The sequence below is a fragment of the Hevea brasiliensis genome, chromosome 10, assembly GCF_030052815.1.
Source record: "Hevea brasiliensis isolate MT/VB/25A 57/8 chromosome 10, ASM3005281v1, whole genome shotgun sequence".
Classification (NCBI taxonomy): Eukaryota; Viridiplantae; Streptophyta; class Magnoliopsida; order Malpighiales; family Euphorbiaceae; genus Hevea; species Hevea brasiliensis.
In genome coordinates, this window is record NC_079502.1 from 1274521 (window position 1) to 1300137 (window position 25617).

Genomic DNA, 25617 nt, shown 5'->3' on the forward strand with positions numbered 1-25617 from the left:
TAGCACAAGAATTAATTGTTAGACGCTTCCTCTCAAAAGCATTAAAGCAAAGTCATCTTCTCTTGATGACTTCCACCGAAAGCAAGATGTATGAAAATAAGCAACAAGCTGAAATTGTTACTCCCTGCACGCTATCTTTTTATTGGTTAACCATCTTCCTTGAGCTTTCCTGTTATTCTTCTCTAACCTTAGCTTTCAAACTTAGCCCAAGAATGTACTCCATTATTTCTGAGGGTTCTTTATGCGTGTTGTGATTGTTAGCCTCAATTGTAATTAGCTTTAGCTTAATAATATTGAAATAGTTTTTAAAACTGCTACCTAGATTATCATGTTATGCTGTTGTAAAATCACTTGGGTCCCTTCCTCTATATATATATATAATTTAGAGGCAGCTCAATAATGGAATACTTCCAGGATCCCCAAGATTCCGTTCAGCGAACGTTGTTAACAAATTAATGAAATTAAAAAGCATAGGATGAAATTTAAAAAAAAAAAAAGAAAACTTGGAATGTGTTTGCTATTAAAATCAAGCAATTTGACTGAAATATTTGCCCTACTGTCCATAAGTTTGACATCTGCTATCAGGTTTGGTAGATCATAAACAATCCCAGATCTGAGTGAACAACATGGTGTAGATCTAATGCTACCACCAAATCAACAACTCAACACTTGCTGTTAAGAGCAAGTAATTCAAGAACATAGCTAGTGCAATTCGGCACCTTGAGTTTTTAATGCAAAATGTTTTTAAAGAACAAAAAGTAAAAGAGAGCTGAAAAACAGTGCTATAAATACTATCACCGTCAATTCTTTTTCAAGAGTGGACACTCTCATTGTAGTTTTCAGATTTGAGCAGATATCTCCTTTGTTTTCAACCTACATCAACTATTGCTACCAGCCTACCACTTCAACAAAAACTGGAACTCTATGTATTGATTTTTTATTTTTTTCCTGAGCATTGGTTTTAAGTTCAGCCAAGCAACAATCATGTTAGAGAAGCGTTTCTTGTACTTGAATTCATTTTGCTATAATATATGGCTTAGAGCAGCAATAGTTCACCATTTCAGATAACTTCAAACAGAGTTGTGTTGAATGATGTAATCAAGTTTCTTCAAATTTCACAATCGCTTTCCAAAATTAGAAAATAAAGCTTGAAGGTGTAGATCAAGGCTCACGCTCATTGAATCCTTGTGGTTTTGTAGGCTGTGTAAGCCAACAGCAATGGAATTGCAAGGCTAAATACCGGAAAATGGAACAGGTTCATCTCAAAAGCTTTCTTGAGGGCTCTGCAATTCTGCAAGAAACACAACTGATTCAAAACAGAGAATGGTAAGAATCAAATCCAATGAACATATGTAGTCCCCACAAACATGGACTCAAATAGTAAAAGTCATCAGGGCAAATTTCTTTTCCAACGTCCTCTAAAAATTATCAGATACCATATCATATGAAGTTTTTGAAACAAAACAATGTGGTCCTTTCCAAATATGTCAGTGGATTGAGACATTACTTCTAAAATCTAAATTATCCTATTTTGTTTATTCAAGATAACTTAATTACCAGTGTCTCAATATATCCTACATTTTTTTTTTAATTCTCAATGCAGGGTGTCAATTTTATACAACTAACTTGGTTTCAATCCTAGAAAGTGAGAGGCGCTCTTAAGCGTGTGATGCCTTAAAACCTACTGAACTCATGCATGACCAGTATTTATTTCTTTCCTGCTTTTAGTTTTTTCCCTCATGCTTATCATCGAACTAATGTACATTACAAGCTTCAATAAAACCCCAATTCTGATTTCATCCATTGTTCTACCTTGCCATTCAAGATTTTCCTAATTCCAGTTCCTAATAATCATATGCCCAACCAATGAAGTTCAAGCTATTGTCCCTTGGGCAAGAGAGAGGTAAGAGAGATGCTGGGTCAATTTATCTCATCTTATTTTCTCATAAATATAGGACTCGTGCTGGGGAGAGTGTTACAGTACCATCACTGATAGAAGTTTTAGTAGTTCACCACTTCAAAGTTCAAACTGACTGTTAAAATCATAAAAGTAAACCACCCACCAACACTGTGTGTGCAATTTTGATAAGAAATAATGTATATACGTCACAATTCACATAGCCATATTTTTCACACTAACTTGATTAGGAATTGAAACTTACCATAAAATGCTTACAACAGATTCCCAAGCAAAGCACCAACAGAACTTTCCGAATCAACCTATGACCAAAATAAAATTTCGGTCTTCTATCTCCTTGTTTACCAAAAATTTTAGATTTCTTATTCATCTGACTAGAATCATCATCTTCTTTCTTCCCTGAAAGTGAGAGCAAATGTTCCTTGAACATACCTCTTTAAGTAGATAATGCACCAGCAACCAAAATAACAGGCAAAACCACTAAGAGGTGGGGAAGGACAACCACCATTATATCAGGAGATCCAATATATTCATGTGTTTTGTTGTTATTGGATGATCTTGCTACCCATCCCATGTAGGTCATGTACCCCATATCCCCACCATCAGTGAAAAGCTTGCCCAACAAACCAGGGACATAATAGAAGGTAGATTAAATATCCTAAAATACCAAACCATGCAATGAGAAGCCTGCAAAGGTCCTGTAAAGCCCATGCTATACCATTTAATAATCCTTTTTCAACAATAAAAGACTTGTAAGAGTACTGCTTCTTTGAAAATAAGAGAACCCTTGGAATAAGCAGAATGGAAAACGTTGAACATATAACAGACCAGAGTATTGGGTAATACGAGGCAGCCCATTAACAATGACTAAAAATTCCTTCCATGTCCATGAGATCCTAGCAGTTAAACCATATACTGACAATGGCCTAAGTCCAGTCAAAGTTGATCTTCCCATTATTTCAATTGCTTCCATTTGTAGCCAAAATCTATTAGGAGATGGATCATCAAAGGCTTTGTTGTTCCAAGTAGCTTCATAAAAGTCTCCCCTGGGCGTATCTCCCACAAGCTTCGTCATGGGTGTTTCCATTACAATGTTCAAAGTTCCAGGTCTTACATCATAGGTCCTGGCCACAACAGACACAATTGGAGAAACAGAAAACTCAAAGTGCCCTGACTGTCTCATAAGATGAAGGGACCATATGTTGACATTCATACTTTTGATGCCATGAAAATGTTGACACGAAGCGAGAATCTAGTGGAAATGTGGGCAATACAATAGTTTTTTTGGGTCCTGACTTGAAATCAACGTCCAAATATGAAACATGTCCTCTGTCGATAGCCATAATCCGCATGGCTCTACTCTTCCTCCAGTCACCCCTCTCCCACTCCTAGAACTCCTCAGGTGGTGGAGCTCCAAATGAACAGTTATTAGTACTTCCAGAAGGTATTTGTTGTATATTTAACTAGAAAAACTTCTGTAAGGACAAGAAGTTTTGCCTTGACTGGTGGTGCCGTTTCAAATTCTTACCAAAACTAGTATGAAGATGACCACAAAGATAAGCTGATATGGAATGATTAAGAAAAATATTTTTCAGGCTCTTCCCAGAATGTGAAGATGCTGAGAATGAGAGTGGAAAATGTCCAAAGGAAATCTTAGTAACAGGTTTATTTGATTGAGAATCCCATTGCAATAGCTGAGAATCTATTTGAGTTACTAGTTGGTCAGTAGGATGCTCAAAAAGATTAGTTGGGCCCCGTAAACCAACAGGCATCGTAGTGTCCAACCCAACAAAAAGATGTTTGCGCTCACCAGTCTGGAAGACAGCATATCAAGGGACAAAGTTGAGAGAGAGAGTAAATGAAGTTTTATGCTTACCATTGAGCGAAAGGACAAAACTGCATTTCTACGCATAGTTTCATAATATTGAAGTTCAATGATGTGCAAACAGTCAGTGTAGTGTTTGAAAGTTCATTTGATAGAAGGTTTCCCAAAGTGGATATAAATGCCTGATAGAAATGAGATCACTCAATGACTTAAATGATGCTCTTAATTCATTCCATTGGTTAGACAAACATAACAAAGTGAAGCTAAAGAAAGAAAGAAATAGTTGCACAATGGTGACCTAAAATGAGATGTGAAAATATTCATTTCATTTTTTTTTTTTTTTGGGATTTAAGTTTGGATGAGGGTGACAAAAATATTAAAGTAACCACGGATAGTATTGAGATCATGAAAAACCAATATTAGATGATTGGCATTGTTATGAAATTTGGGAACAAATAATGTAAGCAATTACCAAGATGAAAAGGAAATTTTAAGTTGCCAAAACAAAATAAATAACAAGTTGGATGAAATTAAACTTCAGACAAAGGATTCTAGCTGTTTAATTAATAAATTATGACTTCAAATTTGACTGGTAGACGTCATGCATGAAAGTGATTATTTATAAATATAAACCAATTCCAGAGGAAGTGACTGACCTCAGCTGTGACACAGTTGACATTTCCCCTTCTTCCTAACTGCCCATTAATGCTGTATTTCAAAAAGAAATCAAATGAACCACCAACAACTGGTACTCCAAAACTATCATGATTTCCTTTGAGATCATAGAATATGTTCTTGTCAAGTCCGCTTCTTTTCACAACATCTTCCATTATATTTTGGTATTCTAGCCACTCATCTTCGTTTTGTTTCATTATTAACAAGCCATTGCTTTTCCCATCTGGAAAAGAGACGAAAATTGTATTTTGAGGAGATCCATCCAATCGTCACTAGGATCTGAAAAGGCATTTCAAAAGTAAGAACATCATATATTTGGCATACTTCCATATAAACAAACATGAAATTAATCGAAGGGGGAAAAATCAGATTCTTCTCTTAGTGGCATCTTTCTACTTCCATTAAAAATGAAAGACTGATTCTCCATAAGTGACAAGGAGATCAGTAGTGAGATCTTGCAGCACTGGAACCATGATTATAATTCACAGAAAGGAAGCAGGGAGTCCATTGGAATCGGTAGAAAAGAAATAAAGAAACTGAAATTTTAAGAACCACTTCTGCGTACTAGGAAATGAACTGCTGCATGCAGCTAGTTTCTCCTGGGCACATAAAACTCGCATAAAAAGAATTTTCAGCGAACTAGTTAAATACCTTCAATATGAATTCACTCTCTCTTTATTTTGAAATAATGAAGATTATGCGTTGAAAACTCAAAAGTAAACCTATGTATCATTCTGAAATTATTGCTTGGTTTTTTTAATCCTTAATAAAAGTTCCATTGATTTTTGTACCAAAGTAACTGGCGTAATTCCAGTAGACAAAGTTAAACGGATACATGTCAATAGGTCCTAAGTCTGCATCCCAACCAAATCAAGCAAATTTGCACGAGATAACCGCTTCCCAAGATATATGGCTCCAAGAAATAGTATATGGAGATAAAGGCCTTTTCTTTTTTTGGGTGTTATGGAGATAAAGGTATGACTAAAAAGAGGAATCTTTAAATTCACTCGATCATCATTTGGAGTTTTGGACCAGTAATGGCTTTTGAAATAGCATTAATATCTCGAATTTTCCCTTATCTCACTTTAAATCTTAATTTTTTTTTCTCGAAACTTTAAATCTTGATTCACAAATCATTTCTTGACCAAGTACAAATTCATCAATGTACAGTACAAACAGTATCCTAAATAAACCCACAATTCATATGCTTGTATTTTCAATAAATCAACTCCCAACATTCAGCACAACGACTTAGCAAGAACACATGAACATTTACCCCCACCCCAAAAAAAAAAAAACCTGTGAGATTACCAGTGATGAGAACGAGAGAAGGATTGATCATTTGAAGAGCAAGGACCACAATCTTCTTGAAGTCAAGGGCTCTATCAGGGTAGTGGACACTGAAATGGAGATCAGAGAGCTGAACCACCCATATCACTGATTCTGGGCTGCCTTTCACTTCTATCAACCTTTCACCCCATTGTTTGGCTTGTGAGGAAACCAATTTCTCTGTTTCTTCTTCTCTGTATTCCTGTTGTGCAGCAAGTGAAGTGATGGGTACAGAGGCGAGGAGGCATAAACAGCATCAAAACTAGAATACCCATGTCCCCAAGCAATGAAACTAAGCCCATCGGCCAGTTAAGTGAAAAATAAATAAAGAACTAGCTAAGCAGTACCACCAGTCATAAGCTATAGATATGTAGGCTTTGATTCTCTGCAGGCAGGCATGTAGAGTGAGAAACTTTGTCCTTTACCATCGTGCCACCTGGGATGGCGAGATTAGCAATCCTTTCTGTTCTTCTTTTTGGTTTTTTCCTTTGTTACTTTTACTGCCCTCCTTGCTCTTGGTTTTTGTGCCTCTGTTGTTCTTCCTTTCCGTCTTCCATCTCACAAGTAGCAGAGTAGCAACAAGCTACGGGAAAGCTGGAAAGACTGAAACTGCACTCTCATTGCAGGTTAGCGATTCATGTTTCTGAATTTCTGTGTTTATATACTTGTAGGTTAATTTTACACTTTATTAGCTCTAATTATTTATAGATTGAATCCCTAAAAATATCGAGTAAAGGGCAATGAATTATATATATATATATATATAGAGAGAGAGAGAGAGAGAGAGAGAGAGAGAGATGTGTACCATTTCCAGGCTTGATATTCTACCAATCAAGAAAAAAAGGAAGAAACTTTTCTATTTCAATGGTGAATTATCTTGGTCCTTTTAGAGAGCTATAGACAATTCTGTCCTCAGATATGTACGGCATTCAAGGTTTGTGAGCAGGGCCGGAACTAGCTTTTACATTAGGGGCACTCCTCCCCCCTCCCCTCCCCCCAAAAAAAAAAAAGAAAACCCTTGCACTATGCTTGGAAAGGGAGAATGAAAATAAAAAGGGAAGAGAAATAAAAATAAAAAAATAAGGAAGGAAAATAAAAATTATTTTTCTTTCTCTTTGTTTAAATTGAGAAAGAAAAATAAATAATAAAATTGTAATTTTACCTTTAAATTAAAAAAAAATATTAAATAATATTTTTAAATGTTTTTCTCCATTTTAGAGAAAAATAAGAAAAAGATAAAATATTTTTATTTTCCTTCTAATATTTTTCCTCCTCCTTTATTTTCTACTCAATCAAAATAAAAGAATAAAAAATAAATTTATTTTCCCCTCACATTTTCTTTTCCCTCTTAGTTTCCTCCCTTCCCAAACATACTCTTAACAAAAAAAACCTATAAATTTTAGGGTATTTAAAGGAAAAATTGTTTTCCACCAAAATTTTTAAAATTAAACTTTTATCTGTAAATTTTATTTTATTTTTTCTTTATAAAAACCTACATTTTACCCCTTAATATTTTTATCTTTGTTTTAGCGTCTGCACTTTTATGTAAATTTCATTAATATTTTTTGTATTATTTAATTTTAATCTCTTAATATTTTATAATTTAATTTGATCTCTATATTTTTATTAAGATTTCGTTTATTTTTTTTAATATTTATTTTTGCCCCTCAAAACAAATTTCTAGCTTCGCCCTTGTCTGCGAGAGATGTCGATGTCTTTGCCTGGACTTAAAATGTATAAAAGGACATGATTAGTGGTCTGCAATTTGAGCAAGCAGTGAGGAAAGAGCACTTGTCAAATTGCAGGTTTGAGAAATGCTTTGCATTATAGATAGTTCTAAATTCTAATGCATTGTTAAAATTTCTGCTTATAGTTCATGGCCTGTCAAGTGGGACTGAGGATGCTGAGGTCTGGTTTGTTTGTAATGGAGAGTGAAATCTCTGCAAAGTCATGTATGTCACGACCCAACCTATGGGCCGGACCAAACTAGGACACAGGCGACCTAAAGCCCCAGGGCGTAGTAAGCCTAACTGTTCATTAACCCAACTCTAAGGCCCATTTGGGCCCAATTTCAAGAAAACAAACGGACAGAGTCCGGCCATAAAATGGACTTACCAACAGGGAGTTTTCGACTCACCCGACCTATAAACACAATATATAGTCAATTGGGGAGCTCAGCTCACTCTCCACATACTCATCAACATAATAATAAATGGGAGCTCAGCTCCCTCATCCAATCCATCAAACATGCATAGCATATTAAGTTTACAGATCCCAAAATAATAATTTAGTTTACAGACCCAAATCAAATAAACATTTCTAACACATGCGGAAATTCTAAGATTTAACAAGTTTATACAAACAGTAATAATTGACCTGCGAGGGAGAAAGCAGGTTAACCTCAAAAAAAATATCCTCCTGTGGCCTATAAAAATTTTTGAACAGGAGTGAGCGTTCGACTCAGAGAGTAAAATATCAATTTTAACCATAATCTCTATAACTATCTAGAACTAATACACCCTGTAGAGTGAAATGCAACATCAACAACATTTTCACATCATAACATCAAAAAGTTAATTTGGAACACTCACACACCCTGTAGTATCAATCATAACATATGGGGTGATCCCTATCGACTCTCTTAAATCCAACTGGTGCCACTCATTTCGGACTTCCACTTAATAACCAAATCGAGGTCCCGAATTACTCAAGCGTGACTACCCCTCGAAGGATCGGGTCCCAATTACTCAAGCGCGACTACCGTCCTATCCATAGTCCACACCACATCACACGCACGCCCAACGCACCTTTGCTCCAAATTACCACAACAACATCCATGGCACATCAACAGTTATGAATGCAACATAAATCGTGCATAGAGTTTAACTACATAAATATATGCATATAAGTGATGCATGGGCATGCTTGAACATATAATAATATCGAAATTACAATTAAAATTAATATTTTACTCACAGACTTGACGACAATCACTGTGGCGGCTGGGCGGAGGAAGAAAGGTCATCGACTCACGACAATTTTATTACAATCATTTAATAAATTTGACTCAATACAAACAAAGAAAAAGACCAATACGTCCTAAGTCGTGCCGAAAATCCGACAGTCTCCCCTATACCTAGGACCTACCCAACCTGCAAAATGGTTCAAAACACACTTCTATATTCACAATCCATATATCCACAGTTCAATCATATCACACAGCCCCTCCTGGGCCCATCAAATCAGTCATCTATCACAATACGCAAAATTTCAATTTAGTCCTTATTATTGATCATTTTTGCAAAAACTGCCCAAACAAGCTCTAAAAATTATAAAACTTTGCCCCGCGGTCCTTAGCAATATTACTAAGCTATTGCAAAAAGAATCGTAATTTTCTAAGCTACCACGAATATTTTATGGATTTTTAATCCTATTTAAGCACTAGAAAATTACGAAAAAGCAAGGTTCGGGTTTACCTTTGCGATTCGACTTGAGGGCCTTTTCGGGGCGTCGACAACGGGGTAGCCAAAACCTCGGTCCAATTCGAGACTTTTCGTGCAGTGCATGCGTAGGAAATTCACAGACCCGGTCAACTGTCGAATTTCCGCGAATTGAGGATACCTACACGAAGCCTATAACACGGGGGTTAGCACATAAATTTTTCAGAATTTTCTAAGCTCATTTAATGCTCGGAAAAACATTGCGGTTAGTGGGACCCAGAAAAAGCGGTGTCGGAAAAATTCAAACTTTATGTCGTTGCGAAGCTCTCGACGAGTGGAGCGTGCTTGTAGCCTCGGTTTTCTCGTGGGATTCACGGTTTTCGAGAAATCTAGCCCAAAAGTCGAAATGGGCTAAAAACTTCCCGAGCAAAAATTGGTCAAACCGCTCGATGGATTTCGGCGTTCTTGGTGTCTATGGAAAGCTCTCGCCGAGTAGATGATTTTTGACACAAGACCCGGTCCAATTGGTGGCGGTCGGCGATTTTGGCGGAGAAGCCACCAGCGCGAGGAGGGGCATTCGCGCGCGTTTCACGCCGTATGGGGCGGCCGGTCAGTGGGGCAGTGGGAGGCGGCCGGCGAGTGGGGACGCAGGGAGGTGGGCGGCCGGGGGAGGAGGAGAGAAAGAGAGAAAAGGGAGAGGAACGTCGCGGAGGAAGAAAAAGGGAAGAAGACGGTCCGGTCGATTCGGTCCGATCGATCCGGATTCGATTCGGTGGTTCGATTCGAATACAAAATTTTGAATTTTTACTCGCCTCGGGGCCAAAAGCGAGGTCCAAAATTTCAAAAATTTCAGAAAACTCAGAAAAATACGTAGACTCCAAATTTATTTTTAGTTTTGCCACGTGGTCTTTAAATTAATTTTTAAAATTCATTAAAGTTTATATTTTCGGAAAATCGAACCCGATTTTTAAAATCCGAAAAATCTCAAAAAAATTCCTAAAATTTAAATAAAATTAAAATACCAAAAATGCTCATAAAATTTAAAATTTTGGGGTGTTACATTCTTCCCCCCTTACAGAAAATTCGTCCTCGAATTTTTACACAAGGCAGAATAAAGCACATGATTACACATTGAACAGATAAGGGTACTTGCTACGCATGTCCCGTTCTGACTCCCAGGTGCACTCTTCCACTGACTGACTCCTCCACAAAACCTTAACCATAGGGATCTGTTTTGATCTCAACTGTCTCACTTGGTAGTCCACTATGGCTACAGGCTGCTCCTCAAATGTCAAGTTCTCTTTTAGCTCTATCACATCATTTGCAGTGCACGAGAAGGGTCGGGAATGTATTTCTGAGCATGGAGATGTGAAACACGGATGAACGTGAGAAAGGTTGGGTGGTAGCTCCAGCCGTGAGCAAGCTGCTCCAACTCTATCAGTAACCTCAAAAGGTCCGAGATATCGAGGTGCCAACTTGCCCTTCTTTCCAAATCTCATGACTCCCTTCATTGGAGAAACCTTGAGAAATACATAGTCGCCTTTGCAAACTCCACATCCCTTCGCAGGGTCCGCATAACTCTTACGCCATCTGAAAATTTGTTTTGATCGTTCCTGATTAAAGGAACTACCTGCAAGTGTCTTGCACTAGGTCTACATCATGCACCTTCGCTTCCCCATTTCTGTCCAACACGGAGAGACCTACACTTTCTCCCATATAATGCCTCATAGGGTGCCATCCCTATCTTTGGAGTGATAAGCATTGTGTAGGCAAACTCCACCAAAGCTAGTGCTCATCCCATTGACCTCCAAAATCCAAGACACTCATGCGAAGCATGTCTTCGATGTTTGGATTGTCCTTCAATTTGTCAGTGCATGCGAGGGTGGAAAGCCGTACTGAAGTTCAACTGTGTGCCAAGTGCCTCTTACAACTTTCTCCAAAATCGAGAAGTGAACTGGGGCCCTCTGTCAGATATTATGGAAGCTGGAACTCCATGCAATCTGACTATTTCTCGAATGTAGAGCCGGGCATACTGTGCCACAGAGTATGTAGTCTTCTGAGTAAGAAGTGAGCTGATTTGGTCAAGCGGTCTACAATTACTCATATCGAATCATATCCTCACGTGGTACGAGGCAACCCAGTCACAAAATCCATAGTGATCATTTCCCACTTCCATTCTGGGATAGGGAGCTCTTGCAGCTTCCCTGACGGTCTCTGGTGTTCAAACTTCACCTTCTGACAAGTCAAGCACTTGGACACAAAGTCTGCTATGTCTCTCTTCATGCCATTCCACTAGTAGCTATCTTTCACATTATGGTACATTTTGGTGGAACCTGGGTGGACACTGTACAGTGTGTAGTGTGCCTCTCGCATGATTTCATTCCTGAGGTTGTCCACATCGGGCACACATATCCTAGAACCTTGCACTAGGGCGCCATCATTGGCAAATCCAAACTCACCACCTTCACCTTGCTGTACTCTTTCTATAATCTTCATCAGTTGTTGGTCTCTGTGCTGGGAAACTCTAACTCTGTCCCTCAAGTCTGGCCTCACTGAAAAGTGAGCCAACAATACCCCCTCATCTGAAAGATTTAGGATTAAACCTTGATCCATCAGCTCATGTACCTCCTGAATCAATGGTCTCTTCTCTACTGAAATGTGCCAAAGCGCGGAAGATTTTCTACTCAAGGCATCTGCCACAACATTGGCCTTTCCAGGGTGGTACTGGATGGTGCAATCATAGTCTTTCAGAAGCTCCATCCATCTCCTCTGTCTCAAGTTTAAATCCCTCTGTTGGAAGATGTACTTCAAGCTCTTGTGGTCGGTGTATATCTCGCACACTGCACCGTCCCGATCGTGTCTCCAGATCTTTAGTGCAAAGATTACAGCCGCCATTTTCAAATCATGGGTGGGGTAGTTCTGCTCATGCCTCTTCAGCTGCCTTGAAGCATAAGTCACTACCTTTCCATTCTGCATCAAGACACACCTAGGCCAACTCTGGAGGCATCACAATACACGGTGTATCATTCACCACTCACGGTGTAGTGTCAACACGAGCGGTGGTTAGACACTCCTTAAGCTTACGAAACTCACCTCACGATCATCTGTCCAAATGAATGGAACATTCTTCTGGTCAACTTAGTTAGGAGCCGCTATCTGGAGAAATCTTGCACAAAACGCCTATAGTAGCCACTAAACCTAAAAACTTCGCACCTCGGTGGTATTTGTAGGCCTAAGCCAATCGATTCTGACTTCAATTTTCTTGGGATCCACTTGAATGCCGTCACTAGAAATCACGTGTCCCAAGAATGAGATGCTTTCTAGCCAAAATTCACATTTTGAAAATTTGGCATATAGTGGTGCTCCTCAACGTCGCAACACCCTCCTCAAGTGCCACACGTGTTCTTCCTCGGTCCGAGAGTACACCAAAATGTCATCTATGAATACGATGACAAAGCGGTCCAAAAATGGCTTGAACACCTGTTCATCAAGTCCATGAAATTTCTTTGGTGCATTAGTGAGTCCAAAAGACATCACCAAGAACTCATAATGACCATATCTTGTCACGAAAGCCGTTTTGGACACGTCCTCATTCTGATTCTCAATTGATGGTAGCACGATCGCAGTCTATCTTGGAAAAGAATCTAGCTCCTTGGGTGATCAAACAAATCATCGATCCGAGGAAGTGGATACTTGTTCTTCACGATCACCTTGTTCGGTATGCGTAGTCGATACACAACCTCAATGACCCATCCTTCTTTCTCACGAATAGAGCAGAGCACCCGAGTGCAGTGCTCGGACGTATGAAACCCTTATCCAAAAGCTCCTGTAGTTGCTCCTTCAGCTCTTTCAATTCTGCTGGTGCCATCCTGTAAGGTGGCATGGATATGGGATTTGTACCCGGCACAACATCAATACAAAACTCTATTTCCCTTCCTGGTGGCAACCACAGAAGCTCCTGCAGGAAGACATCCATAAATTCTCTGACAACAGGAACATTTTCCATGCTGACACCTTCTATAGATGTATCTCTCACCAATGCCAAATACCCTTGGCATCCACGCCTCAACATTTTTCTAGCACTAATTGCTGACACCAAATTATATGGAGCCACGCTCCTGTCACCATCAAAGCTAAACTCTTCCACACCAGGTATGTGGAAATACACCCTTTTGTTCCTGCAGTCTAAAGTGGCATAGTGAGTTGACAACCAATCCATCCCCAGGATTACATCAAAATCCATTACTGGTAGAGGAACCAAGTCTGCTGGGAGGATCTTTCCATCCACTACTACTGGGCTACCCGGAAAAACCATATCTACATCTATGTTGTCACTAAGTGGGGTGGCTACCGACAAAGGGCATTTTAAAGTTGTAGGGTTTCTACCCAACCTCATGGCAAACACAGGGGAGACAAATGAGTGCGTAGCACCCGGATCTATCAAAACACGAGCCTCATAAGAACAGACCAGAAGAATACCTACCACAACTGCATTTAAAGCTTGAGCATCCTGGTGGGTCAGTGTGAAAACTCGAGCTTGACCCCTACCCTGAGTGGCAGAACCCTGATACTGACTTCTACCTCCTAATCTGCCTCCAAATCCACGTCCCCCTTGTCCTTGGCCCTGTTGGCCACTGAACTGACTGCCTGCCATGTTGGAAGCACTCGGATACAATTGTCGAGGAACATTCACAACAGAACCCTGTGACCCCATCTGTGGCTCGCTGAACATGGGGCATTCCCTAGCAAAGTGACCTGGTTGGCCACATCTGAAGCATACTCCTGATCCCATCAAACAAGGTCCTGAATGTCCTCTTCCACACTGTGCACAAGGTGCCAAGGAGGATCCTGAACTGCACCAGGCTAATCGTGACCACCGCCGGATCCGCACAGTGCAGATCCTCGTGGTCTGTGTCTAAAACCACTTCTCTTGCTCCTACCCTTTCCTCTGTAATTACTCTGGCCACTACTATCCGGAGTACCCATTTGGGGAACACCTGAAGAACCCTCTGCTCTGTTTTTCTTTGCTCTTCCGCTGTCATCCACAGCATAGCTAATCTCAATCTGTCTGGCTCGATCAACCACCACATCAAAAGACTGACCAGACATCATGGCCAGGTTTGCATACCTCCTGTCAAGCCCCTTTAGGAATCTTTTCACCTTCATAGTCTCTGTAGATACTGCTGTAGGGGCATATCTGCTCAATTCCAGAAATTCTGTAGCATATTCATCTACAGACCTACCATTCTGTCTTAAGGCCTCAAAGGCCCACTGCTTCTGATCTCTGAAGCTTTCTGGCACAAACCGATTGATAAAAAGTTCCACAAACTGAGCCCATGTCAAGCCCTCCATCCGGGGTAACACATAGTCATTCATCCATTGTCTAGGCATAGGCCCCATGACATGTTGCATACACTCTATCAGTCTTCTATCAGTCAACTGTAATTCTGTTCCTGCCTGTCTGCAGGAATCCAAAAACCGATATGCATCGTCTGACACATCATAAGTACCAGGCACCAACTTCTTGAAATTTATGATCTGTTTGTAAGGTTCCCCTCTTGATGCGGTGGACTGCTGCTGCTGTGGAGGGTGGACCATATACTGCGCCATCATGTCGATGGTTTTCTGCAGACCAGCTAGAGTAGCTGCCATGGGGTCCATGGGACCCTGTGCCATAAAGGACTGATCCTGTACTGGGGGTGGCTGCTCCTCTACTTGAGCAGCTCTAGGCCTCCTACCCCGCCTCCTCGGGGCAGGCGCCTCATCCTGTGCCGACACCTCGTCGGGCACATCTGGTTCTGGTGCAGTGGCAGCTCTCCTGCTTCTACGCATTTTCCTGAAATTTAGCAACATTAGCCCACAAAAATTCAAAACTGCTCATTACACAGCTCTATAGACTCATATTTATACATAACATATGGAGCAGAAACTAGAAGCAAAGATGACAATGCAAGACGAATGTGGACCCTATATTTCCTCATGTGACTCCTAGTAGACTCTTCCCAACACTTTAGACAACATTCCCTAGGAATCTGGAGCCTAAGCTCTGATACCACATCTGTCACGACCCAACCTATGGGCCGGACCGGCACTAGGACCTGGGCCAGCCTAAAGCCCCCGAGGCCCGTAGTAAGCCTAACTGTTCATTAACCCAACTCTAAGGCCCATTTGGGCCCAATTTCAAGAAAACAAACGGACAGAGTCCGGCCATAAAATGGACTTACCAACGGGGAGTTTTTGACTCACCCGACCTGTAAACACAATATATAGTCAATTGGGGAGCTCAGCTCACCCTCCACATACTCATCAACATAATAATAAATGGGAGCTCAGCTCCCTCATCCAATCCATCAAACATGCATAGCATATTAAGTTTACAGGTCCCAAAATAATAATTTAGTTTACAGACCCAAATCAAATAAACATTTCTAACACATGCGGAAATTCTAAGATTTAACAAGTTTATACAAACAGTAATAATTGACCTGCGAGGGAGAAAGCAGGTTAACCTCAAAAAATATCCTCCTGTGGCCTGTAAAAATTTTTGAACAGGAGTGAGCATTCGACTCATAGAGTAAAATATCAATTTTAACCATAATCTCTATAACTATCTAGAACTAATGCACCCTGTAGAGTGAAATGCAACATCAACAACATTTTCACATCATAACATCAAAAAGGTAATTTGGAGCACTCACACACCCTGTAGTATCAATCATAACATATGGGAGCTGATCCCCTATACAGCTCTCTTAAATCCAACCTGGTGCCAGCGAATTACTCAGCTCGGACTTCCACTTAATAACCAAATCGAGGGTCCCAGCGAATTACTCAAGCCGTGACTACCCCTCGAAGGATCGGGTCCCAGCGAATTACTCAAGTCGCGACTACCCCGTCCTATCCATAGTCCACACCACATCACACACACGCCAACGCACGCACACTGCTCCAAATTACCACAACAACATCCATGGCACATCAACAGTTATGAATGCAACATAAATCGTGCCTAGAGTTTAACTACATAAATATATGCATATAAGTGATGCATGGGCATGCTTGAATATATAATAATATCGAAATTACAATTAAAATTAATATTTTACTCACAGTACACCATCGACTATTGTGGCTGCTGGATGCAGGAAAATAGTTGATCTCGATCACCTAATAATTAAATTATAAATTTATTAGTACTAACTCAAAATAAAACTCTAAAGAGGCAATAGACAGCCTAATTCATGCCGAAAATCCGGCAGAGTTTCCCCTATACCTGGGACCTACCCAACCTGCAAAGAGGCTCAAATAACACTTCTAAATTCTCAATTTCCACAATCACATCTCATTAATATCACATGGCCCCTCCAAATCAGACTATACTCAAAATCTTAAAAATTACGTTTTAGTCCCTATAATTGATATTTTTCAAAAACCCACTCAAACAAGCTCTAAAAATTTTAAAATTTTGCCCCGCGGTCTTTAATAATATTATAAGGCTATTGCAAAAGGAATTATAATTTTCTAATCACCCATGATTATTTTATTCAAGAATTTTACTCGATTCCATAAGTTTCCAACATCTAACGTATTCTTAATCCAACCCAATTAAATATTTACATATTTAAACTTCCATCCTCAAGCTTCAACCAATTATATAAAATTTAATTATCTTAATTTCAAATAATCTTATATGCCCATATGCTAAAATCTAACTAAAATCTATCTATATTTTTCAAAAATATTCTACAATCACTCAAAAATTCAACAAACACCATAGAATATCTCCAAATAATTTTACTTTCATCATATATTTTTCTTAGAATTTTTCTCAGATTTTTCTGTTTAAGAAACACCGTATTTATGCTCCATGCATGAGAAATAATGAAAATTGTCTTACCCGAAGTTTATCTGTGTCTCAAAAATTCCAAAAATTTATGAGGAAGCCTCTGGATGTTGAACCATCTCCATAGCTCACCGAAGCCACCGCCGGCACCACCACGCACGGTGGCCGGCCGCCGGTCGCCGGCGACATTTGCCGGGTCTGATCATACCACCATGTTCCTCTCCTCTTCCTCAGTCCATATGTGGTCTCGGATCGTCGATCCAACGGTTGGATCGTCGTAGATCTGACGAAAAAGCTTGAAAAACCCGAAACTTCTCTCCTCCATATCTCACTCATCCGACCTCCATTTGCTTCAAAATTGGTATCAAAAGAAAGCTCTCGGAACAACATATCCAACGCAAACTGAATCGCCTCGATCGGACGTCGGATGAAGCCGAATCGCCGGAAAGCCGCCCATCGCGCGCGTTTTCTCTCTCCTCTCCCTCTCTTGCTGCCGTTTCTGGTGGTCCTGGTGGTCGCCGGAGGGTCGCCGGCCGGTCACCGGAGAAAGGAAGAAGAAGAAGAGAGGGAAGGAAAGGGAGAGAAGAAAATTGGGGGGGGGGGGGGGGGCTTCCTCCTCCCGTTTTTGATTTTGATTTTGATTTTTTTTTTTTTTATTTTCTGGGTTGTTACAGAGTCTCCCCTATACCTAGGACCTACCCAACCTGCAAAATGGTTCAAAACACACTTCTATATTCACAATCCATATATCCACAGTTCAATCATATCACACAGCCCCTCCTGGGCCCATCAAATCAGTCATCTATCACAATACGCAAAATTTCAATTAGTCCTTATTATTGATCATTTTTGCAAAAACTGCCCAAACAAGCTCTAAAAATTATAAAACTTTGCCCCGCGGTCCTTAGCAATATTACTAAGCTATTGCAAAAAGAATCGTAATTTTCTAAGCTACCATGAATATTTTATGGATTTTTAATCCTATTTAAGCACTAGAAAATTACGAAAAAGCAAGGTTCGGGTTTACCTTTGCCGATTCCGACTTCTGGGACGCACTCAGGACGTCTGACAATGGGGGGGTAGCCAAAGCCTCGGTCCAATTCAGAGACTTTTCCGGTAATGGGTCTGTCTGGCCGGAAACTCACATACCTGGTCAACTGTCGAATTTCCGCGAATTGAGGATACCTACACGAAGCCCATAACACGGGAGTTAGCACATAAATTTTTCAGAATTTTCTAAGCTCATTTAATGCTCGGAAAAATACTGCGAAGTTCCGTGGGACCCACCGAAAAACGGTGTCGAAAAAATTCGAAATTTATGTCGTTGCGAAGCTCTCGACGAGTGGAGCGTGCTGGTAGCCTCGGTTTTCTCGTGGGATTCACGGTTTTTGAGAAATCTAGCCCAAAAGTCGAAATGGGCTAAAAACTTCCCGAGCAAAAATTGGACAAACCGCTCGATGGATTTCGGCGTTCTTGGTGTCTATGGAAAGCTCTCGCCGAGTAGATGATTTTTGACACAAGACCCGGTCCAATTGGTGGCCGGATCGGCCGGATTTTGGCCGGAGAAGCCGAAACGCCGCGCGCGCAGGGGAGGGGCGTTCGCGCTGCTTTCCGCTTGGGGCCGGCCTACCGGGATACCGGGAGGCGACCGCGAGGTGGGGACGCAGGAGGCGGTGGCCGGAGGGGAGGAGAGAGAAAAGGGAGAGGAAACGTCGTGCGCGGGAGGAAAAAAAAGGGAAGAACACCGGTCCGATTCGACCGGTCCGATCCGGTCCGGTTCGATTCGACCGGTTCGATTCGAAATGCAAAATTTTGAATTTTTTTACTCTGCCTCGGGACCGAAAACGAGGTCCAAAAATTCCGAAAAAATTCCAGAAAATTCAGAAAAATACGTAGACTCCAAATATATTTTTAGTTTTGCCACGTGGTCTTTAAATTAATTTTTAAAATTCATTAAAGTTTATATTTTCGGAAAATCGAACCCAATTTTTAAAATCCGAAAAATCTCAAAAAAATTCCTAAAATTTAAATAAAATTAAAATACCAAAAATGCTCATAAAATTTAAAATTTTGGGGTGTTACAATGTACAACTCTCACAATGTGTGCAATGCAGAACTGGAGCAATGAGCCCAATTTTAGCGTACATAAATCAAAGGTTGGCATAAAGTCTGCTCCTCTTCTCAGAAAGAGGTACACATTGTCCAAGGGCATCTACTTTGAGTTCATCCAGAGTTGCAAACCTGTTATAAGATGTTTCGTTTAGCATCCTTGTGAAATCATGCAAATTTGCATCATGCCACTGATTCTACCGCTCTGAAACAGGTTTCAATTGAGAAGACCATTTGCCTTGGACATAGGGGGTTATCTGGAAATAGTGGAGAAGAGAATTTTGATGGTGACAGTCCGCCACTACAGAAGCTGAATTCGGCAAGAAAGAACTTCCCCATGAAGATATTTCTCCTTCTATTGGGTTTCTACACTGCAAATGCACTTGCTACAATTATTGGACAGACAGGTGACTGGGATGTATTGCTTGCAGGTGTTGTGGTTGCCGCCACAGAAGGGATTGGTATGTTAATGTGCAGAAAGCCCTCTTCTTTATCCGCTGGAAGGTTGCAGTCTTTTGTGGTGTTGGTGAACTATTGGAAAGCAGGAGTGTGCTTAGGACTCTTTGTGGATGCCTTTAAATTAGGTAGTTGAACTCTTCCTCATTGCATCCAACATCTGGGTTTTCTTTAGGTTCAGTTCGGTTTTCATTTTATAGGATGCTGGTATTTCAGTTTTACGAGTCGGTTTTACATAGTTAAATTGATCAAATATCAATAATCATGCTTCTAATGTTATTACCTCTGACATTTGATTGATTCATTGCCTCTGTTGCTGTTAGCGTTCATTGCACGGTGTGCACGCAGACACAGATTCCACTTTATGTAGTTGGTTGGATTCAGACATTCAACAGATATATAAGATGTTTTGAACCGGCATTTATGTTGATCCACAACTACAACCTTAGAAAATTAATTTAATTTAATATTATATATTAATTTAATATCAGATATTAAACTGATTAGAACAGATACTACACTAGATCTTTGCCAAAAGGCCGAGAAAGATATGCTTTACCCATCCTTCATTTTCCTTATTTATAATCACCGTCTGTGTGCTCCTCATCATTTTGTTTCGATGTGGGATTTGAAAGTCTCCAATTAGTCATTTTTAAAGAGGATTTCATTTCACACTTCTAGACTTTGTTTTGTTGTTACCATGTGTTGAAAATAATTAAAGTGTTAAATTTTATAAATCAATTTAATAACTACTACTTTTTATTTAAAATTAAAAATTTTGTCTAATTAAAATTTTTAAGAACCGATGAATATTAATTATCAAATAAAATTAAAATAAAAACTACTAAAATTTTTAACTTGTTTAAGTAAGTATTTATGTTATCTAAGTTTATATATATATACAACTTTATGCATGCATGTGATTTGATTTCATTGGTTGGAAAAAAAAATAATAAATAAAATGAAGGACTAACCAGGTAATTTGTCTAACTAATACGTCCATGGCCTGCTCGTTTATTGTCAACTAAATCTCTGAATCTAATTTTTAATCTCTTCATTTATTGCTATTTATTTGATGGTGGTCATCTGCTGCCTTCGTTTTTCCACCTATATCACTTTTCTCACCGTTCGGTCAGATTTGAAATCTGACTGTCAGTTAAATTTTAAGATCAGAATTCGTTAATGATTTATAGACTTGAATCGAATTGAAATCCATTTGAAGACTGAATTTCAATCCCTTCTTTTTAAATCTTAGATTGAACCAGATTAAAATCGCGATTTAATCCAAATCATAATTTAGTTTGATTGATTAATTTCTTTAAAAATATCAAAAAATTTATTTCATCACAATATTCAAGAAAAAAAATAAATTAAATTAAAAAAAAAATTTATGGTCTATAGTATGGACCCTGTGCGATCTTTTTGGCGTAGTCTCTTCGGTTATATCCAGACTTTTGTTGTCATTTTGGCATTAGGAAAAATTATATAATGAAATAAATGTCTGTATTACTGGTTGTTTGAAATTAGTCTCTAGATTTTTTTTTTTCCTTAATGCGCTACTACCTTAAAAAATATCTCCTCTTATAAAGAAAAAATAATTGTGTAAATAAAACAAATAAAATTATTTAATATTAATAATCCTTCGCTATATAATAAATTTTAATTTATAACTTAGTGATTACAATAGTCTTAAAAATTATGAAATTTTAAATTTAAATTCAAATAGAAATCAGATAAATCAATTAAAATAAAATTATAAGGATTAAATAAATTATAATAAACGATAAGGGCATCATCAATAATAAGTATAAATATATTTTCATTAATAATTAATATATAAAATATATACTCAACTCAACTCAACTAAGCCTTTATCCCAAAAATTTGGGGTCGGCTATATGGATCCGCTTTTTCCACTCTGAACGATTTTGGGTTAAATCCTCAGAAATGTGTAATACTTCTAAGTCATGTTGTACTACTCTCCTCCAAGTCAATTTAGGTCTACCCCTTTTTTTCTTTCTATCCTCTAACCTAATGTGCTCTACTTGTCTAACTGGAGCCTCCGTATGTCTACGCTTCACATCACCAAACCACCTTAATCTCCCTTCTCTCAACTTATCTTCAATTGGCACCACTCCTACCTTTTCTCTAATACTTTCATTACGGACTTTATTTAGTCTAGTATGGCCACTCATCCACCTTAACATTCTCATCTCTGCAACTCTTAACTTAGATGCATACGACTCTTTCAGTGCCCAACACTCACTACCATATAACATAGCCGGTCGTATGGCTGTACGGTAAAATTTTCCTTTTAATTTATTGGGAATCTTACGATCACATAAAACTCCCGTGGCACGTCTCCACTTCAACCATCCGACTTTAATCCTGTGACTAACATCCTCCTCACATCCCCCATCTACTTGAAGGACTGAGCCTAGATATTTAAAGTGATTACTTTGGAACAATACCACTCCATTCAAACTAACTCCTTCCCTATTACCAGCTTGGCCTTCACTAAACTTGCAATGCATGTATTCTGTGTTCGTTCTACTTAACTTAAAACCCTTTGACTCTAGAGTACTTCTCCAAAGTTCTAGCTTCCTATTGACTCCTTCTCGTGTCTCATCTATCAGAACAATATCATCCGCAAATATCATACACCAAGGAATACTCTCTTGTATATGTTTCGTCAGTTCATCTAAAACTAATGTAAAAAGGTAAGGGCTTATGGCTGATCCTTGGTGTAATCCAATTGAGATCGGAAAATCTCTTGTGTCCCCTCCCACTGTGCGCACAATAGTAGTTGCTCCTTCATACATATCTTTCAATACTTGTATGTACCTAATAGATACCCTCTTTTGTTCTAACACATTCCATAAGACCTCTCTTGGAACACTATCATAAGCCTTCTCCAAATCAATAAAAACCATGTGTAGATCTTTCTTCATGTGACACCCCTTACCCGTCTACAGTGTAGCCGAGCAAGTTATACCACTCAGTGTGTCGGAACACCAATTCATGTTTCAATTTCAATTAATCCCTTTTAATTCATTTATTTATAATTTCTGATAAATCTAAATTTTTCCGCAAATTTTATAGAAAATCCGGCAGAGTGCCGGCTATAAATTGGACAAACAGTTCTTCTGAACCTGTTAAAAATACTCCCAATAATATCATCACATTATTTTCAATCAACCTCCAATATATTCTCAACAATTTCTCAATTCACTTCAGTATCTCAAAATTTTAATTCAATTCAAAACACAATCCACTCAATGAAAAATGCTCAATTTATTACTGAACATATTCCATAGATACTTACATCAAAACATAATTACATGAACTTATAATATACATTACAGAAGGTTACAAAATACCAAATGTCAACATATCAAAATATCAAAATGGCCTAATGTCCTACCAAATGCACTGCAATGTGAGGTGACTCTGAACTCTGAGTGCAGATATGAAGGCTCACCCTGTATGAGGCCTACTAGACTCTCCCGCTATGTCTCCAGTACCTGCGCGTTGCAAAAGCGATGCGCTAAGCAATTCTGCTTAGTGGTGACAATATAAAATAAAATAAAATAAAATAAAATAAGATATGTGTGCAAAATGTATATTTACATTTTTGAGTGGACTAAATTTCAAATATTTATTGCAATATTATTCGATTAAAGTTTGGTAAAATTTATTAATACTGCCCGAGTAACCTATACTAGTTGACTGGACTGGATAAACGGGTAAACTGGTACTGGGTACTAAGTACCTCAGACTATCACACCATCGGTCACATTATATCTCCCGGTGTGCAACAGAACAGCTAATAAGCTGTGATAATTATCGAGGATTAAACCCGAGTATAATAACTCATTATCATAGCCAAAGGCTATTATGTTACAGAATGGCATGGGAAGCCATGAAATACAGAATGGCATAAAGCCATATGCAAGATCGCTAATGAACCCTATTGGCATGCCAAACTATCCAACCAATCACATTAGGCCTACTAGGGCATTTAACACTTTTTATTTGTGTAATTCTTTGAAATTGAAATTTTTATGACTACTATTCATTTCACTAGTCAACCAAAATGTTGACTTTTGCATTGATAATAGGTAAATTAGTTTAATTATCATCAATAAACCACATTTTGCATTTAAAACTTATTGGTATTGGTTGCCAATACCATCTCTAAGCTTAATGATAATTAGATAAAAATTTCAGTTTTCATGCTTTGTTTTTACTATTCCATTAGTCATATTTGCAGTGGAAATTTGGAAAAGTGATAAACATGAAAGTTGTTCCTTATTTTGTCTAGATGAATTTCTTTTTTTGAATCACTCCATTTGGAGTTTTGTAGCTCAAGTTATGGCCTAAATACCATAACTGGCCGGATTGGACAGATTCCAAATTTCTGGGCAAAACTGGTTCTGCCAGATTTAGTGACTCAAGTTTGGTTGGCAATTTGACTAGGTTATGGTCATAATTTGGGTCAGGTTTCCTCATGAAAGTTGTTGGTCTATATGTCACCTTGTTGCTGGTATAATTTTAGGTCAATTGGACCTTTCTACATTGAGTTATGGCCAAATGACCAAACACTGTTCATTTGGTCATTTTGCCCAGGCAGATTACAGGTCACCCGGATTAGGGCAAACTTTTGGTCAAGTTGGTTTGGTTTTCTGGGCATGGTTTCTTCATCAAAGTTGTGCCATTATGTGTCTAGTTTCATGTCCAATTGGCCAAACACCAATTGAACCTCTACAATTCAAGTTATGGCTGTCCAAACAGGCTGGACTCATAGCCAAACCTACAGGTTACACAAGGCAGCCACTCCAACCTCAAATCCCACAACCCAATTCACTTCATTTCTGGTTAAAACCAAAACAAATGGTCACTAATTGACCATTAAAACCTACTTCCATCATCACAAGATCAAATCTCATTCTTCAACCCAAACCCTAACTCAACAATTTCAAAATCATGCATTTTCACTTTATTTCATCAATCTACTTAGCAAATACATATTGTGGGCAGCCCTAATACCCTTTTAACTTCATTAAATTCAACACCATCAAACCCTAACCATGGCTGCCAAAAATAAGGGATGGCATACCAATGTCTTTCATTAAGTTTCTTTGTCATTTAATCACCAATATAGTGCTTAAACATGAAATTGAATTGAAATTTAAGGTTTTGGTCACTAACCTCTTTTAGCTCAAATCTAAGCCAACCAAAACTTTAATTTTTCTTTAAAATTTTGCTGCCCAAAGCTTCCTCAAGGTGTGGGGTGAATTTTTTGTGAAGACAACTAGGGCTTTTAGGGTGTGGAAGCTAGGGAAAATCAAGCTTGAAAAAGCTTGTCCATGGAGGTTAGGGAAGAATGGTTCACGGCAAGGAAGAAGAAGAAATAGATATCTGATTTTTTTTTCTCTCAATTTTCAGCCCATTTGTCTCTTTTAAACACATTTATGCCATGTGTCAACACTTGAGTGGGTGAAGGCACACTAATGACATCATGTGATGTCATAAATTCTCATTTAATTCATTTTTTTTCTTTTCTTTTTTACTCATTTTCAATTCAATTTTTAGTGATATTTATTCACATTTTATGTCATAATAATTATTTACTTAACTGGACAAGTCGGCCAAAAATCACCTCTGAAGGCGAAATGACCAAAATGCCCTCCGTTTGGCTTAACGGGCCAAAATTGTCTGTACCGATTGAAAATTTTTTCTAAATATTTTCTTGGAATTCTAATGCCATAGGAACCTCAGTGACCCTTCTCTGGAGTCCCAAAAATTATTTTATAATTTTTCCCCCGGGTCTAGGGCTCCTAGTTGCGAGAATCGCAACTTCTCACTAGGTTACCCATCGCTAGGGCACCGGCTCATTTAACTTGGTTGTATTTTATTTCTAAAATTTTTCCTAAATTTTTCTTATTAATATTTGAGTTAATTATAGTTCCTCACTTTAGTTTAAATATTTTTTCAGACATTCTAGCTGTCCGGACTGACA

At 38.7% G+C, this 25617-nt stretch overlaps 2 protein-coding genes and 2 pseudogenes across 2 annotated transcripts; 1 reads left to right on the plus strand and 3 right to left on the minus strand.

Annotated features, from left to right (window-relative positions):
• Positions 1 to 765: 765 nt before the first annotated feature.
• On the minus strand, positions 766 to 6037 carry LOC110635442 (putative metallophosphoesterase At3g03305; annotated as a pseudogene).
• An 8013-nt stretch (positions 6038 to 14050) lies between these two features.
• LOC131169585 (uncharacterized) lies at positions 14051 to 17411 on the minus strand. The gene is made up of 2 exons (XM_058128770.1): positions 17085 to 17411; positions 14051 to 16354 (listed from the first exon to the last, which is right to left on the minus strand). Exon 2 carries the CDS (start codon positions 15038 to 15040, stop codon positions 14051 to 14053), a length of 990 nt encoding a protein of 329 aa, XP_057984753.1. The 5' UTR covers positions 15041 to 16354; positions 17085 to 17411.
• A 1718-nt stretch (positions 17412 to 19129) lies between these two features.
• Positions 19130 to 20025, plus strand: LOC110635439 (ycf20-like protein). The gene is made up of 2 exons (XM_058128771.1): positions 19130 to 19221; positions 19305 to 20025. The coding sequence occupies exons 1-2, from the start codon at positions 19130 to 19132 to the stop codon at positions 19729 to 19731; spliced, it is 519 nt and encodes a 172-aa protein (XP_057984754.1). The 3' UTR covers positions 19732 to 20025.
• LOC131169908 (U2 spliceosomal RNA) lies at positions 19965 to 20147 on the minus strand (annotated as a pseudogene).
• Positions 20148 to 25617: the final 5470 nt, after the last annotated feature.

Bases quoted from the DNA above. Each gene is read 5' to 3' on its own strand.
- LOC131169585 (XM_058128770.1), bottom strand. From the start codon at position 15,040: ATGTTGCTAAATTTCAGGAAAATGCGTAGAAGCAGGAGAGCTGCCACT.
- LOC110635439 (XM_058128771.1), top strand. From the start codon at position 19,130: ATGTGTGCAATGCAGAACTGGAGCAATGAGCCCAATTTTAGCGTACAT. The intron at 19,222-19,304 runs GTACACATTGTC...AGCATCCTTGTG, and splicing joins GCTCCTCTTCTCAGAAAGAG to AAATCATGCAAATTTGCATC.